The following is a 15,864-nucleotide window of genomic DNA, read 5'->3' as shown; positions in this document are numbered from 1 at the left end:
GATGCATGTAAAGATAAAGTGTGATCGTGGAATCATGGCAAGGAAGAGAGGATGATCTAGGAACTCGTTTGTTTTATTTTTGGTGTTTTTGGTTATTGGAACCCGGTTAGGATTGTCAGTTATTCTTGGTTTTGTTGGTCGAATTATTTATTTATTCATAAAATAGTATTTTTGACTTGCGCTTTAATTATTATGTTATTGGTTGGTTTAATTAGATATTTTGTGGGAATATTTGATTATATTTTTTAAAAAAAAAATGGGTCGGGTTGTTTCAATTTGGTATCAGAGCGATTACGGTTCTAGGATGTGTAGAAAAATTAATTGATGAATTATTTTCCTGTTGATTGATGTGGGATGAGCTAGGGTGTTAGCATATTGAGGATTGATTATGGAGTGTTTAGTCAATTGTGTGTTGTTGGAGTCCTAGCATCATCTTCTCCGAGCCTTAAATGAGATTCCACGGTAAGTTGTTTGTGATATATTCGTTTGTTTTAGTTTCTTAGCCATTTGTTCTTGAGTAGCGCAGATGGTTAGAGGAGCTGGAGTTCGTAGTCGTGGTCGCGGTAGGGGACGAGTCCTCAAGGGTACCGGCGAGAGTGATGGCCACAGTGCCAAAGTTGAGCAGAGTGTGGGTTCGCAGCCTGAGTTTGTGGAGCCCGGGGTTAGGAACGGTCTTGGTGCCGATATAGCTGGTGCAACCGGAGTGGGGGCTGGTGGAGCTGGTGTCGGTACCGGTGTGCATGCCGTTGGTGCTGAGGGCCCAGGAGTGATGGGTGCCGCAGCTGGAGGAGCCCAGGTTCCAGAGGTTGGTTTGGCGGGCCTGTTGAGGCAGTTGTTGGAGCGGTTACCAGGTGTGGTACCAGTGGAGACTCCAGTTGCGCCACGAGTGGCGGAGGTGCAGCAGCGGGCTGCGGTTGCTGAGGAGGTTCTTTCTTATTTGAGGATGATGGAGCAGTTGCAGAGGATTGACACCGGTTATTTTTCTGGTGGTACTAGTCCTGAGGAGGCCGACAGTTGGAGGTCGCGGGTTGGACGGAACTTCGGTTCGAGCAGATGCCCGGCGGAGTATCGGGTAGATCTAGCAGTGCATTTTCTAGAGGGGGATGCACATTTGTGGTGGCGGAGTGTGACTGCCAGGAGGAGGCAGACGGATATGTCTTGGGCAGATTTCGTGGCTGAGTTTAAGGCCAAGTACTTTCCGCAGGAGGCGCTCGACCGTATGGAGGCACGTTTTCTTGAGCTGAGTTTGACCGACTCTTAGCGTATGCGGGTCAGGGCATGGAGGATGACCAGGCCCAGATGAGGAGGTTCTTGAGGGGACTTCGACCGGATTTGAGAGTGCGGTGTAGAGTGTCGCAGTACGCCACGAAGGCGGCACTGGTGGAGACGGCTGCTGAGGTCGAGGAGGACTTTCAGAGGCAGGTGGTGGGAGTGAGTCCAGTGGTACAACCGAAGAAGACTCAGCAGCAGGTGACACCTAGCAAGGGCGGCAAGCCTGCACAGGGGCAGAAGAGGAAGTGGGATCATCCTTCCAGAGCTGGACAGGGTGGTCGTGCACGATGTTTTTCTTGTGGGAGCCTTGACCACAAGGTGGCGGATTGCACGCAGCGAGCTTAGACGAGGGAGTGCTACCACTGCAGGGAGAGGGGACATCTCCACGTCAAGGATGCTGGAGGGCAGTTTCTAGCGGTTCTGGGGAGAGCGAAGGGTGTAGATATTCAGATTGCAGGGGAGTCAATGCCAGCAGATTTGATTATCAGCCCTGTAGAGTTGTATGATGTTATTCTGGGAATGGATTGGTTGGATTATTACAGAGTACATCTTGACTGGCACCGTGGGAGAGTTTTTTTTGAGCGGCCAGAGGGAAGGTTGGTTTATCAGGGAGTGAGACCTATCTCAGGGAGTCTCGTCATCTCAGCAGTGCAGGCAGAGAAAATGATCGAGAAGGGCTGCGAGGCTTACCTGGTGACGATATCTATGCCGGAGTCTGTGGGGCAGGTAGCAGTGAGCGACATTCGGGTTGTTCAGGAGTTCCAGGATGTGTTTCAATCGTTGCAGGGATTACCACCATCACAGTCTGATCCTTTCACGATTGAGTTGGAACCAGGGACAGCGCCGTTGTCTAAGGCACCCTACAGGATGGCTCCAGCAGAGATGGCAGAGCTAAAGAAGCAGCTAAAGGATTTGTTGGGTAAGGGATTCATTCGTCCTAGTACTTCACCTTGGGGAGCGCCGGTGTTATTTGTGAAGAAGAAGGACGGGAGTTTCCGCTTATGTATTGACTACCGGGAGTTGAACCGGGTCACTGTGAAGAACAGGTACCCTTTGCCAAGGATCGATGAGTTGTTGGATCAGTTGAGGGGTGCTACTTGTTTCTCCAAAATCGATTTGACGTCGGGTTATCACCAGATCCCGATAGCGGAGGCAGATGTTCGCAAGACTGCTTTCAGGACGAGATATGGACATTTTGAGTTTGTGGTGATGCCTTTCGGGTTGACTAATGCACCTGCAGTGTTCATGAGGTTGATGAACAGCGTGTTCCAGGAGTTTTTGGATGAGTTTGTGATCATCTTTATTGATGACATTCTGGTATATTCTAAAAGTCCTGAGGAGCAGGAGGTACATCTGAGGAGAGTGATGGAGAAGCTGCGGGAGCAGAAGTTGTTCGCTAAGTTGAGTAAGTGCAGTTTCTGGCAGAGAGAAATGGGTTTTCTGGGTCACATTGTTTCTGCAGAGGGAGTTTCAGTGGATCCAGAGAAGATTGAGGCTATCAGAGATTGGCCTAGACCGACGAATGCCACTGAGATCAGGAGTTTTCTTGGGTGGGCAGGGTATTACAGGAGGTTCGTCAAGGGGTTTGCGAGTATGGCACAGCCGATGACTAAGCTGACAGGGAAGGATGTTCCTTTTGTGTGGTCACAGGAGTGCGAGGAGGGTTTCGTGAGCCTGAAGGAGATGTTGACGAGTACACCAGTGTTAGCATTGCCAGAGCATGGACAACCTTATATGGTGTATACTGATGCCTCGAGAGTTGGTTTGGGTTGTGTTCTAATGCAGCATGGGAAGGTTATTGCTTATGCATCACGACAGTTGATGAAGCATGAGGGCAACTATCCTACTCACGATTTGGAGATGGCTGCAGTAATCTTTGCCTTGAAGATTTGGAGGTCTTATCTTTATGGCGGGAAAGTGCAGGTGTTCACGGATCATAAGAGTTTGAAATATATCTTCACTCAGCCAGAGCTGAACCTGAGGCAGAGGCGATGGATGGAGTTGGTGGCTGATTATGATTTGGAGATAGCTTACCATCCCGGTAAGGCTAATGTGGTTGTAGACGCGTTGAGCCGTAAGCGCGTGGGCGCGGCTCTAGGGCAGAGTGTTGAGGTCTTGGTGAGTGAGATTGGTGCTTTGCGGTTGTGTGCTGTGGCACGAGAGCCATTAGGATTGGAAGCTGTGGATCGAGCAGATCTTCTGACTAGAGTTCGGTTGGCTCAGAAGAAGGATGAGGGGTTGAGTGCGGCTTATAAGGCAGAGGGCTCTAAGTATCAGTTTGCAGCTAATGGGACTATCCTTGTGCATGGGCGAGTTTGTGTGCCTAAGGATGAGTAGTTGCGACGGGAGATCTTGAGTGAGGCTCATGCGAGCATGTTTTCCATTCATCCAGGAGCGACTAAGATGTACCGAGACCTCAAGCGGTACTATCAGTGGGTCGGGATGAAGATGGATGTAGCTAATTGGGTTGCAGAGTGCGATGTTTGCCAGTTAGTTAAGGCTGAGCATCAGGTGCTAGGTGGCATGTTGCAGAGTTTACCCATTCCTGAGTGGAAGTGGGATTTTATCACGATGGATTTGGTGGTTGGGTTGCGTGTATCGCGAACCAAAGATGCTATTTGGGTGATCGTGGACCGTCTGACTAAGTCAGCACATTTTCTGGCCATCAGAAAAACCGATGGAGCGGCGGTGTTGGCTAAGAAATTTGTGAGCGAGATCGTGAAGTTGCATGGAGTACCTGTGAGTATTGTGTCAGACAGGGATTCCAAGTTTACTTCTGCATTTTGGAGAGTCTTTCAGGCAGAGATGGGTACTAAGGTGCAGATGAGCACGGCTTATCATCCACAAACAGATGGGCAATCTGAGAGGACTATTTAGACGCTTGAGGATATGTTGCGGATGTGTGTCTTGGATTGGGGAGGTCATTGGGCGGATCACTTGAGTCTGGTAGAGTTTGCTTATAACAATAGCTATCAGGCGAGTATTGGGATGGCTCCTTTTGAAGCGTTGTACGGGAGGCCATGCAGGACACCGTTATGCTGGACCCAAGTGGGGGAGAGGAGCATATATGGTGCAGATTATGTTCAGGAGACCACAGAGAGGATCCGGGTTCTTAAGCTGAACATGAAGGAAGCTCAGGATCGACAACGGAGTTATGCTGACAAGAGGAGGAGAGAGCTTGAGTTTGAGGTTGGGGACAGAGTGTATCTTAAGATGGCCATGTTGCGAGGTCCGAACAGGTCTATCTCAGAGACTAAGTTGAGTCCGAGGTACATGGGTCCGTTCAAGATTGTTGAGAGGGTGGAACCAGTGGCATACAGGTTAGAGTTGCCTGATGTTATGCGTGCGTTTCACAAGGTCTTTCATGTGTCGATGCTGAGGAAGTGTCTTCACAAGGATGATGAGGCGTTGGCTAAGATTCCAGAGGATCTTCAGCCCAACATGACTTTGGAGGCGAGACCAGTGAGAGTTCTCGAGAGGAGGATCAAGGAACTTCGGCAGAAGAAGATTCCTTTGATCAAAGTCCTGTGGGACTGCGATGGTGTGACAGAGGAGACTTGGGAGCCAGAGGCGAGGATGAAGGCAAGGTTCAAGAAGTGGTTCGAGAAGCAGGTTGCTGCATGAGTTTGCCTTTCCTTGGTTTCCAGTTTCAGTGTTGTTGAGTTTTTGAGCTTTTGAGTTGTTGTTCTTATTTCTCTTTCATTTGTATTTTCGTTTGGAGTTGTAACGATCATGACAGTTGATGATTAATAAGATGAGTATTTTTTTCTTGGATTTGACTTGAGTTGTCTTATTTAAGATTGTGTTGTGCGGTTTCCAAAAATGGAAAGTTTCCTAGAAAGGACTTGTCTATTTTTGGAAAGTTTGAGTAAACAACATAAGAGAAAGGTGTGTTTACGAGATGGCCGGGAGTTGGTCATAAGGATATTTTTGAGGGGGTATGATGGATGGTGAGGCATAGAGGTGTCTTACGCGAATCCATGAGAGAGTCTGGAGATATGCTCGGAAGCGTTTAGTATTGTTGCTCGAAGGAAATGAGGGTCCCAACGACTCGTGAGGAGCGGGGTATGCTCCTAAGGTACCGGTAACTCGAGGGACATGGTGTCTTTAGAGTACGAGGGGTACGGTGGCTTCGGGTGACGATCCGAGAGCACGCTTTAGGGTGACGATCCGAGAGCGAGTTTTGTGGTATTATTTTCTCCAAGTGTCGTAACTCGATGACTTTGTGGCTGAGAGTGAGCCGACACAACTCAGGGTTTGACTTTGAGTGGGGAAGATAATATGTGTGATATCCGAGATACCGTAGGCCGAGGCCTGAGAGTGACGGTTTATGCTCGAAGATTGCGGTCTGAGAGTGGAGAGTAAGTTGTGAGCAACAATGACTAGTAAATCGTGAGTATATCGACTGGATAGAGAGACCTAGAGGGGGTCTGGTTGGAGGGAATGCAGACTGTAGTGATGGTTGCACGGAGTTCCTCGGAGTGGAAGGGTGAAGCTAGATTCGAAGACGAATCTATGTTAGTGGGGGAGAATTGTAACGCCCGTGAACCAGAAAATCGGTTAGGATTTGTTTTTAAATCATCCGGTTTAATTGGTTGGGTTAATTGGAAACCCTAGAGTGTGCCTATAAAAGAAGGAAACTCGAAATTAGGGCTTTAGTTAGCCACTTTTCGTTTTATAAAGGAGAAAAAGAGAGAAAAGGAGAATGAGCAGAATCGTTAGGGTTTGGGAGAAATCAGTTTCGTCATATCAAATCGTGGTAAAAGGTAACAAAATTTGGTAGAGTTATTCCCAAATCCTTTATCGTTATTCTCCAGTTTACAGAATTGAATTTGGATTAAAATTGGTTGAGTTATTCGCAGTTTCGTGAGACACGTTTTCTCAGACGCGAATTAGGACCAGCGGAGATTGAAACTGAGATCGTGGTCTCGTCTGTTTTCCGATCGGCACGAGATTTTGTGGGCAGCTTTGTGACGTCTGCAGCTAGGATTTTACCGGAGCGATTGAATAGTTAACGGTTAGCTTGTATTTTAGGGTTTCGTCTTTGAGACTGTTTGTTTCTGGTGTTTTCCTGTCCAGTTTGCTTCAAGGTTGCTTTTGGTTGTGGACTTGTTGTAGGACGTTTCTGGACTGTTTCCGACGCAAGGAGAGTCTCTCCTGGGTTTAATTGCTATTAGAATCAATTTGTTAAGGTGAGTGCGTGACCATGAGCTTATCTAAGCGATTGGGTTGTGTGATTTGTTTTGTGTGATGATATGTAAGTGTTGTGAATGTGTTTTGGGTGAATTGTTCAATGACTGGTTTGTTTGTATTGTATTCGTGATTATACCTTTGTATTTGCTTGTGTGTATAGTTCGTAGATGGGAGTATCGCCTCACTAAGTATTTATGATAATACTTACGCATCTCATTGTGTTGTTGATGCATGTAAAGATAAAGTGTGATCGTGGAATCATAACAAGGAAGAGAGGATGATCTAGGAACTCGTTTGTTTTATTTTTGGTGTTTTTGGTTATTGGAACCCGGTTAGGATTGTCAGTTATTCTTGGTTTTGTTGGTCGATTTATTTATTTATTCATAAAATAGTATTTTTGACTTGCAGTTTAATTATTATGTTATTAGTTGGTTTAATTAAATATTTATGAGAATATTTAATTATATTTAAAAAAAAAAAATGGGTCAAGTTGTTTCACAAACATTTAAATATTTCTAGATGTACCTTTGCTCTTTTTCTCTTTTCATTCATTTTAGAAAATGATGAAATTATTATAAAAAATTCAAAAACTGTATTAATTATTTCAAGTTACAATTCTACGTATTAGTATACAAAAAAGATCATTATAAAAAAGTTGTCAGCCAAAATTTAATATTAAACATCCCGTAAGTTTAACGAATCCAATGTATTTCAAGCAGAAGTCCACATCAGTTGTCTCCGTGTAAAATGGTATATGTCTTTGAAAAGCATCACGTTTGTAAATGGAAACACAATGAACACGATTACACGAATAATAAGTTAATAACAACAAAGGAAACATGATGTGTTTGATGAACTTTGTGGTTGTGGCCATATTTTTGAGAAGAAACAAATCTATTTGGTATTTTCTATTTAATATGTTTGAAACATTTTATTTATACTGATATCCGAAAGCTTAATATAACAATAATAAGTAATGTAATTGTAAAATAAAATTTTAATTCATCACTTTAATAAAGAATATATTTAATTAATCATTTTTAATTTATCTATTTTTACATTATATTAACTAATAATTAATTATAAAATAGTAATATTTATCAAAATGATCAAATAAAATAAAAATATTAAATAAATAGTTTAGTAATAGAAAATTGTATTTTTATTATGCTTCTGTTCCTTTTTGTTTGATCTTTTAGGAAAAATACAAATATTAAGAAAACGTATTAAATGTTGTTTTAAATGTATTATTTTTTGTGATTTACAATTTTTAAGAACTCTAAACCAATAATATTTAATAATTTGTATTGAAGTTTACAAGTTATCAATTATAACTAATAATTATTGCATTGAAAACCTAAAAACTCAATTTTTTTGAAATAATTTGTTTTTCTTAAAAAAAAAAAAGGACAAAGGGAGTATTAGGTAAAAGTTTGATGCTAAAACTATACTCAAATGGTGTATACTGTATTGGCAATGGTTCATGGTTGCCTGGTTGGTAGCAAAAAAACACAGATATAATTACGTTAAGGCTATCATTAAACAAAGAGGGTCTCGCAATTAAAACTACACTAATTCATTGTTTACAAGAAAAGAAATTGTTACTTCTTTGGAAATTGGCCATTGTTAATTGGAAATCGTGAATCCAACCAACAAGACATTTCTCTGACTCTCTTCTTCCTTCTTCTCCTCCAATTTAGGGTTCCTTCAAATTCTCTCTGATTTCGTTTGAAATTGGGGGCTCCTCTTCGAAGATGACGATCCCTAATTCCGATTTCATGTTAGAAAACGGAGTCTGTGATTTGCCTTTTACTCCTGAGGAAGAGAAACGGATTGTATCGGAGCTTACTAGCGAATCGGAGGATAATTTGAAACAAGGCAACTTGTATTTTGTCATCTCTAAAAGGTTCTCTCGTTACTTACTTACTTGATGATGATCCAGTTTAGTATCATTCCATGAATCAATGCTTCTCTGTTCCGATCTTTGTGAATCTTGATCCAATTAGCATCATTGCATGATTGAATGTAATGCTTCTCTGTTCAAATCTATGTGTAGATTTTCCTTTTTTGGTATCTGTGTTTTGGATAGTCTTGATCTATTGTTTGATGGTTTGTTGAATTCTATAGATTGTAAGATTAGGTAAGGAATTATCGTAATTAACGTTTGTGTTAGTGTAGGTGGTATACAAGCTGGCAGGAATATGTTGAGAATTCGGCTAATGAATGTTCAACTGGAGAGTCTTCGGAAGCTCCGAGGCCTGGACCGATTGATAACCATGATATTATCGAAAGTGATAGCGACATTAATGATCCACAACTTCGTAGATTGCTGGTGGAAGGGGAGGACTACGTTTTAGTTCCTAAACAAGTTTGGAAAAGACTTGTTGAATGGTGAGCTTTTGGTTCTTTCTGATTGGGACAAGGTCCAGGTTTTGCTGCATGATTGTTTCATTTAATTTCTTTGTTTATATACCTGGTCTTATGTCTCTTGCAGGTATAGCGGAGGTCCTCCGATAGAAAGGAAGTTGATCTGTCAAGGCTTTTATACAAGGAGTTATAGTGTAGAGGTTTATCCACTCTGCCTTATGTTGACAGACGGACGAGATGAAAGTAGAACTGTAATACGGTTGGGAAAACAGGTATTAGGTGGCCCCGATCATACTACTCAGGCTCTTTGTTTTGCTACGACCTACTTATGGTGCTTATGCATAGCCAATGAATCTTTGTGTTTAAACTGTTAGGCCCCACTTTGGTCCCTTTCTTACATGGGTTGTTCGTGTTTCAGGCCTCTATAAGGGAACTTTATGAGAAGGTTTGTGCTATGACAGGGGTACCGCAAGAAAAGGTGTGTTTTTGAGATGTTTCATTTCTATTTCTAGTTTTTGCTGATGAAAAACGCATTGTTTCGTTATGAAGTCGTGCTCTTTGCAGCTTTGCCTCACATTGATAATTTTTTTTATAAGCAGGCTCATATCTGGGATTACTTCGATAAGAGGAAAAACGGACTGTTGGATCCTTTATCTTACAAGAGCCTGGAAGAGTCAAGCCTTCATATGGACCAAGATGTAAGTATCTAGAGAACTGTCTGTGATATGTATATTGACAAATATTGACGAATCACCTTTGTCACTTGGACTTCAGTTTGTAATAATGCTTGATTTTGGGTCATTGTCTTGAATCTTTGTTGACAAATATTTTACTGTTGGATAATGCATGCCTCTTGAGTTCTTTTATCGACACAAACCGAATCCCATTTAACTCACATGATATCAATGTTCGTCTCTTTGTTTGACATTGACTGGCGCATTCCATGCAGATTCTTGTTGAAGTTGATGGGTTGTCTTCCTCCTCTCAATCTGCTATGAGCTCGACAGGAAATGAGTTAGCTCTGGTACCTCTGGAACCTTCAAGGTCGATTGTTACAATTGCTGGGGGGCCTACCCTATCAAATGGTCATTCCACTACGTCCAACTTTAGTCTCTTTCCGAGAATAACTTCTGAAGACGACGGCAGAGATTCTTTGAGTATTCTTGGAAAAGGAGAAAAGGGAGGATTAGCAGGATTGAGTAATTTGGGAAATACCTGCTTTATGAATAGCGCTCTTCAGTGTTTGGCCCACACACCTCCAATTGTTGAATACTTCTTGCAAGATTACAGTGACGACATAAATAGAGATAATCCTTTGGGAATGTGTGTAAGTGCTTGATACTTACATGTTCTATTTCCTCGTGATGGTACTCACATGCATTCTGAATATAATTCTAACTCTTAATTTTCAGGGTGAGCTTGCTATCGCGTTTGGTGATTTGTTGAAGAAATTATGGTCATCAGGAAGGAATGCAGTTGCACCACGCGCTTTTAAGACGAAATTGGCTAGATTTGCCCCACAGTTTAGTGGTTACAATCAGCATGATTCTCAAGTTAGTCATTTCCTCTAATCTGTATGATGGTGCATAATTAATCAGATTCTTTGTTCCTGACATTGTTGTTGTCTTAGGAACTGCTTGCTTTCTTATTAGATGGGCTGCATGAAGATTTGAATAAGGTCAAACGAAAACCTTACATCGAACTTAAAGATTCTGACAGTCGTCCGGATGATGAAGTTGCTGAAGAGCTTTGGAATTATCATAAGGCCCGAAATGATTCTGTAATAGTTGACGTCTGTCAAGTAAGTCTCTCTCTTACCGTTTCCTAATCGCTTCTTCCATTGAATGTTCATCTGGTTGTAGTTTTTTATACAAGTACTACAAGTTTCTCTATTTTATTTTCCCGACCAGTTCTTATGAGGTGTTCAACTTCTTTCAGGGCCAATACAAGTCAACTCTGGTTTGTCCAGTTTGCGGAAAAATATCAATCACTTTTGATCCCTTCATGTACTTGTCTGTACCTTTGCCATCAACACTTACGCGATCCATGACAATTACGGTGTTTTATTGCGATGGAAGTCGTCTTCCGATGCCATACACAGTAATAGTGCCTAAACAGGGATCTATTAGAGATCTCATTACCGCATTAGGTACTGCTTGTTGTTTAGCTGAAGATGAGAGTCTTTTACTTGCAGAGGTATGATTTTTGGCTTGTTCCTTTCTTGTATTAATATTTTTTCTCCATCCTTTTTTTTGGGGCTGAAATCCCTGAAGATTGTGTGTAATTTTCCTCTCAGGTATATGATCACAAGATCTTTAGATATTTTGAGATTCCCCTGGATTCACTGAGTGCGATAAAAGATGATGAGCATATTGTGGCGTATCGGTTGAATCAGATTCCGAAAGGATCAAGAAAAGCAAAACTCGAAATTCTTCATGGAGGGCAGGAAAGGTAACCATGTTTTGGTTTTATTTGTTACTCAAGAACTCTTCTTCAGTCCTCTTGTTAAGCTTTATGAATCTTAATTATTGGGTTCCACAGGGCTGTTCTGGATAGTGTTAGAGGCAGCGACGTGAAGCTTTTTGGAACTCCTTTTGTGACTTATGTCAACACAGAACCACTAAGTGGAACTGACATTGATGCAGTTATCTCTGGATTTTTGTCGCCTCTGCACAAGGTCCATGCCCCATCTAAGATTCATAACGGAAGTGATAATGGCCACCTTGCTGATGCTACTGTTGACCAAGCATCCGGAATTTTATCATCCCCAGATACCGAGATAGACAATGCATCTGATAGAGAGTTATCCTTCAGGATATTCTTGACAGATGAACGTGGTTTGAACATTAAACCACTGCAGTCTGAATCTTCTATAAGCCCGGGTACCGTTACAAGAGTTTTAGTCGAGTGGAATGAGGGTGAGCATGAAAGATATGATTCCAGCTACTTGAGTGATCTTCCAGAGGTTCATAAAACAAGTTTCTCTGCAAAGAAGACAAGGCAAGAATCGATATCCCTGTTTTCGTGTTTGGAGGCTTTTTTAGCAGAAGAACCTCTGGGACCAGATGACATGTGGTATAACTCGTAGCCTGAACTTAAAATCACATGGACTGATATATTCATTTTAAGATTTAGCTTTGACCCTCTTTCTTACGGTTCTGAATCAGGTTTTGTCCGAGCTGCAAAGAACACAGACAAGCGAACAAAAAGCTAGACCTGTGGAAGTTACCAGATATTCTTGTGTTTCATTTAAAAAGGTTCACTTACAGCAGATATCTGAAGAACAAGATTGATACGTTTGTGAATTTCCCAGTTCATGATCTAGACTTGAGCAAGTATGTGAAAAACAAGAATGGCCAGTCATATCTTTATGAACTGTATGCCGTTAGTAATCATTACGGTGGACTTGGTGGTGGCCACTACACTGCCTACGCTAAGGTTGGTGACTTCATTTGGTCTCACTGCATCATAATCTTAATTCATCATATTATAGACTTATATAATATATATCCACTCGACAGTTGTCCCATTGTGCTTGCCACTAGATCTTCTGTGAGTTCTTTATTTGATCATTATGTGTCAATTTTCATGCAGTTGATTGATGACAACAAATGGTACCATTTCGACGACAGTCATGTGTCATCTGTAAATGAATCTGAAATCAGAAACTCAGCTGCATATGTTCTTTTCTACCGAAGAGTGAGAAGTGAAACAGAGACACAAACAGCTGAGATGTCGACTGATATGGATTATTCATGCCTAAATTCTCATAATGACAAAGCATCATGACGTTGATGCATTTTTCTCAAAGAAGCATCTGTCTCTCCCTCACTCTCATGTCAGGTGATGACACCTCTATTCTTTCTTGATTTTGAAGTTGGTGGTTCGGTTGGAGGGTTCTGCTTCAGCTTTAATGATGTTATTATGGCAGATCTCTGTGGAAATTTGGGGTAATAGGTCACGGAAATTATTTGGTTTACGAATTTTCTAGGTGAGGAGGTAATTTTTTGGTAGTAAATCAAGTGATGAACTGCTTTAGAAGTGTAGAGATATAGTTATATCCTTCATTGTGATTTTCAACACCAAGAAGATGTTTGTTCTTTTGGAACCTATTGATATTATTGAGCTGAAAAAAATAACTTGTGTAGCTATGGCTATGAGGAAAATGACTAATGCTCATTAACCATAGTCACATTTATAGTGAAGTTTTCCACTGAGGCACTTACCATTACGCTAACACAACAATATAAAACCGAAAGCCGAAAAAAGACCAACTAGTAGACAGATCAAAAACGAGTACGAACAACGCTACGTAAATTACTCAGAGCTGCTGATTATACATTTATTGTATGTTTCATAGTCAATCTACACGATCTGATCTGTGCATCTGAATCTTATCTTGTTATATATAATGTTTAAAGCAAGATCCGCAAGTTATGGGTAGTATAGAAAAGCGTGAGAACAAGAGTCACAACCCATGTGGAGGGAGACAGTAAGTTTCAAAGCTTTGGCAAAAAAATATTTTCTCATATCACTCAGAAACAATTTTCTCTCGGCAACACTATGGATTCAGAGTTAGAGCTCATATCACTCATTTCTCAACTAATAAGTCTTCCCAAGATTCTGGATTCGAAATGGAATTCAGTTACTCATTCGGAGATTATATCACTCATTGCTCAAATAATCTCTCTGGTCAGCTCAATGGATTTGCATTCACAGCCGAAGCCAGAGTCGGAGTTCATGTCACTAGTTACTCAAGCAATCTCACTCTTTGACTCCATGGATTTAAATCCCGAGCTGAGCCCACTGTCGGAGCTCATATCACTCCTTTCTCAAATCATTTCTACGGATTCGGATTCGGATTCGAATAGGAAGGTGGAGTGGGACCTCGATAGACCTCTATGTGAAACATTATTCGGTCAGCCAGAGCCAGAACTCGTGTCCCTCATCTATCAAATCTTCTCCCTCGTCAGCTCTATCAATTCAAAGTCGGAGAAGTTTATTTCCTTGTGTCCTCAACTATTAGTAGAATTGGAAAAAGGAAATTTTCATGTGAGTGAATATTTCCAGCCTTGGGGTAAGTGGTATTGTCTCCCTGGAAACTGGGTGAAATTCAAGTTTACAGGAGAAGACGCTACTTATTTTGGCTGTAAAGGATGCAACGGCAAGAACCATGAAGAATATGAACAGGCTCCGGATGAGATCAAACACCATCTCCACCGAAAACATTCTCTCCAGCTTGTCTTTTTCAGTGAAGGCAAAGAGAGGAAATGCTATTGTTGCGATGATGATCTCGAAAAGGTAATTTATTGTTGCGTGTCCTGTGATTATGCTATGAATATGGCTTGTGCGAAGAAACCACCAGTCTTATCTATAGACCATCCGAAGTGGCATGAGCATACTCTTGTTCTGTTTCCAAGACGTGCTTTCTTAACTTGCAACCTTTGCGGCTTGGCTGATGCAAGATCTCCTCTTTATATGTGTCCCCCTTGTGACTTTGTGGTCCATCTAAGATGTATCGACTTACCACGTGTCATAAGGATCTCACGGCATCACCATCGTATCTCTTTTACCCCTTCTTTTGACCAAGAAAGATTGTCTTGTGGTGTTTGTCAAAAAAACATCGACAATGATTATGGGGGATATTCTTGCATCAAGGAGGGTTGTTTTTATGCAGCACATTCAAAATGTGCTACACAAAGAAATGTGTGGGATGGTAAAGAACTTGAGGGAGAGCAAGAAGAAGAAATTAAAGAAGTTGAGCCATTTGTCAAGATAAGCGATGGAATCATACAACATTTTAGTCATCAACATCATCATTTGAGACTTGATGACAACATAAATAGAGACTACGATGAGAACAAGGAGTGTCAAGCATGCATCAGGCCAATCTATTTTGGTAACTTCTACTCATGCATGCAGTGTGAGTTTATTCTCCACGAAGAATGTGCAAATCTTTTTCGCCAAATTTATCATCCTATACATCCACATATGCTCAGTCTAGGATATGACAATATTGTAGACCATGAGGTTATGTGTGCAGCTTACCCTTCGTTGTGGACAGCCGGTTTCTTCTACGAGTGTGGTAAAGAAGGATGTGATTTCAAGCTACCTGTGCAGTTCGCCACAACATCTGAGCCACTAGTCCATGAAAGCCATATGCATCCTTTATTCCTAACATCCAAACCTGAAGAGGATCCAAGAAGATGTTCGGTTTGCAAAGAGAGCAGATATGCTAGGACAAATGAAACATTCAATTGCATTGAGTGTGACTTTGCTTTATGTTTTGTATGCGCTACTTTACCTCAAAAGGTGAGGTATAAGCATGATAAGCATGTGCTCACTCTTTTTTATGGGAACGAGACAAGTACCATAACGTATTGGTGCGAAATTTGCGAGGGAACAATAGATCCAACAAAGCGGTTTTATGTGTGTGATGAGTACTGTTGTCTCACTCTACACATTAAATGTTTGCTTGGGTGGGACTTATACATGAAGCATGGTTCATCTTCATTTTATTTAGAGAAAACGGTAGACGTTCTGTCCAATAATCATCATATGACTCGACCTATTTGCTGCTATTGTGAGAAGCGTTGTCCATACAAAATATGTTTGGAGTGGTCTGGATCAATATATTGTTCGTCAGATTGTATTTTTACTTTCTTGATATTTTAAGGGACACTTCTCTGGTTGTAAAAACTATTATCAAATATGTATTTTGTTGTATTGATTAGTCAACCACTGAGACGTCCACTAGAACTTTGCATCAGTGAACATGTTTTTATTCTTTTGTTCCATTTAAAACAATTCACATATAGCAGATATCTCAAGAACAAGATTAATACGTTTGTGAATTTCCCAATTCACGATCTTAACTTGAGCAAGTACGTGAAATATAAGAATGGAATATGAACTGTGTGCCGTTAGTAATCTAAACAAACCAAAATTGCTTCTCTCATTTTTTTCAAGTCCAAAAAGAAAAATCATTAATCAATATCATTTCTGTTATTGTTAGATTTTAATGTGCGAGCC

General features: G+C 41.3%; 2 protein-coding genes and 1 pseudogene across 3 annotated transcripts; all 3 read left to right on the top strand.

The window, feature by feature from the left end:
- Nucleotides 1-526: 526 nt before the first annotated feature.
- AT4G10580 lies at nucleotides 527-4,896 on the top strand (annotated as a pseudogene; the record flags this gene model as incomplete). The annotated part of the gene is made up of 1 exon: nucleotides 527-4,896.
- Nucleotides 4,897-7,947: 3,051 nt separating this feature from the next.
- Nucleotides 7,948-13,053, top strand: UBP9 (ubiquitin-specific protease 9). The gene is made up of 13 exons (NM_117125.4): nucleotides 7,948-8,371; nucleotides 8,644-8,856; nucleotides 8,960-9,104; nucleotides 9,251-9,310; nucleotides 9,432-9,530; nucleotides 9,782-10,159; nucleotides 10,245-10,385; nucleotides 10,463-10,633; nucleotides 10,771-11,028; nucleotides 11,129-11,283; nucleotides 11,374-11,907; nucleotides 12,000-12,270; nucleotides 12,427-13,053. Exons 1-13 carry the CDS (start codon nucleotides 8,220-8,222, stop codon nucleotides 12,619-12,621), a joined length of 2,772 nt encoding a protein of 923 aa, NP_192795.3. The 5' UTR covers nucleotides 7,948-8,219; the 3' UTR covers nucleotides 12,622-13,053.
- A 210-nt stretch (nucleotides 13,054-13,263) lies between these two features.
- On the top strand, nucleotides 13,264-15,507 carry MEE53 (Cysteine/Histidine-rich C1 domain family protein; the record flags this gene model as incomplete). Its single annotated transcript, NM_117124.2, has 1 exon — nucleotides 13,264-15,507. The coding sequence occupies exon 1, from the start codon at nucleotides 13,396-13,398 to the stop codon at nucleotides 15,505-15,507; it is 2,112 nt and encodes a 703-aa protein (NP_192794.1). The 5' UTR covers nucleotides 13,264-13,395.
- Nucleotides 15,508-15,864: the final 357 nt, after the last annotated feature.

This window comes from Arabidopsis thaliana, chromosome 4, assembly GCF_000001735.4.
Source record: "Arabidopsis thaliana chromosome 4, partial sequence".
Classification (NCBI taxonomy): domain Eukaryota; kingdom Viridiplantae; phylum Streptophyta; class Magnoliopsida; order Brassicales; family Brassicaceae; genus Arabidopsis; species Arabidopsis thaliana.
This window is presented reverse-complemented; position numbering and strand designations above follow the sequence as displayed.

Coding starts and splice junctions, on each gene's coding strand:
- UBP9 (NM_117125.4), top strand. CDS start 8,220: ATGACGATCCCTAATTCCGATTTCATGTTAGAAAACGGAGTCTGTGAT. Junction 10,160..10,244: donor ATAATCCTTTGGGAATGTGT/GTAAGTGCTTGA, acceptor CTTAATTTTCAG/GGTGAGCTTGCTATCGCGTT. Junction 11,029..11,128: donor AGAGTCTTTTACTTGCAGAG/GTATGATTTTTG, acceptor TTTTCCTCTCAG/GTATATGATCACAAGATCTT.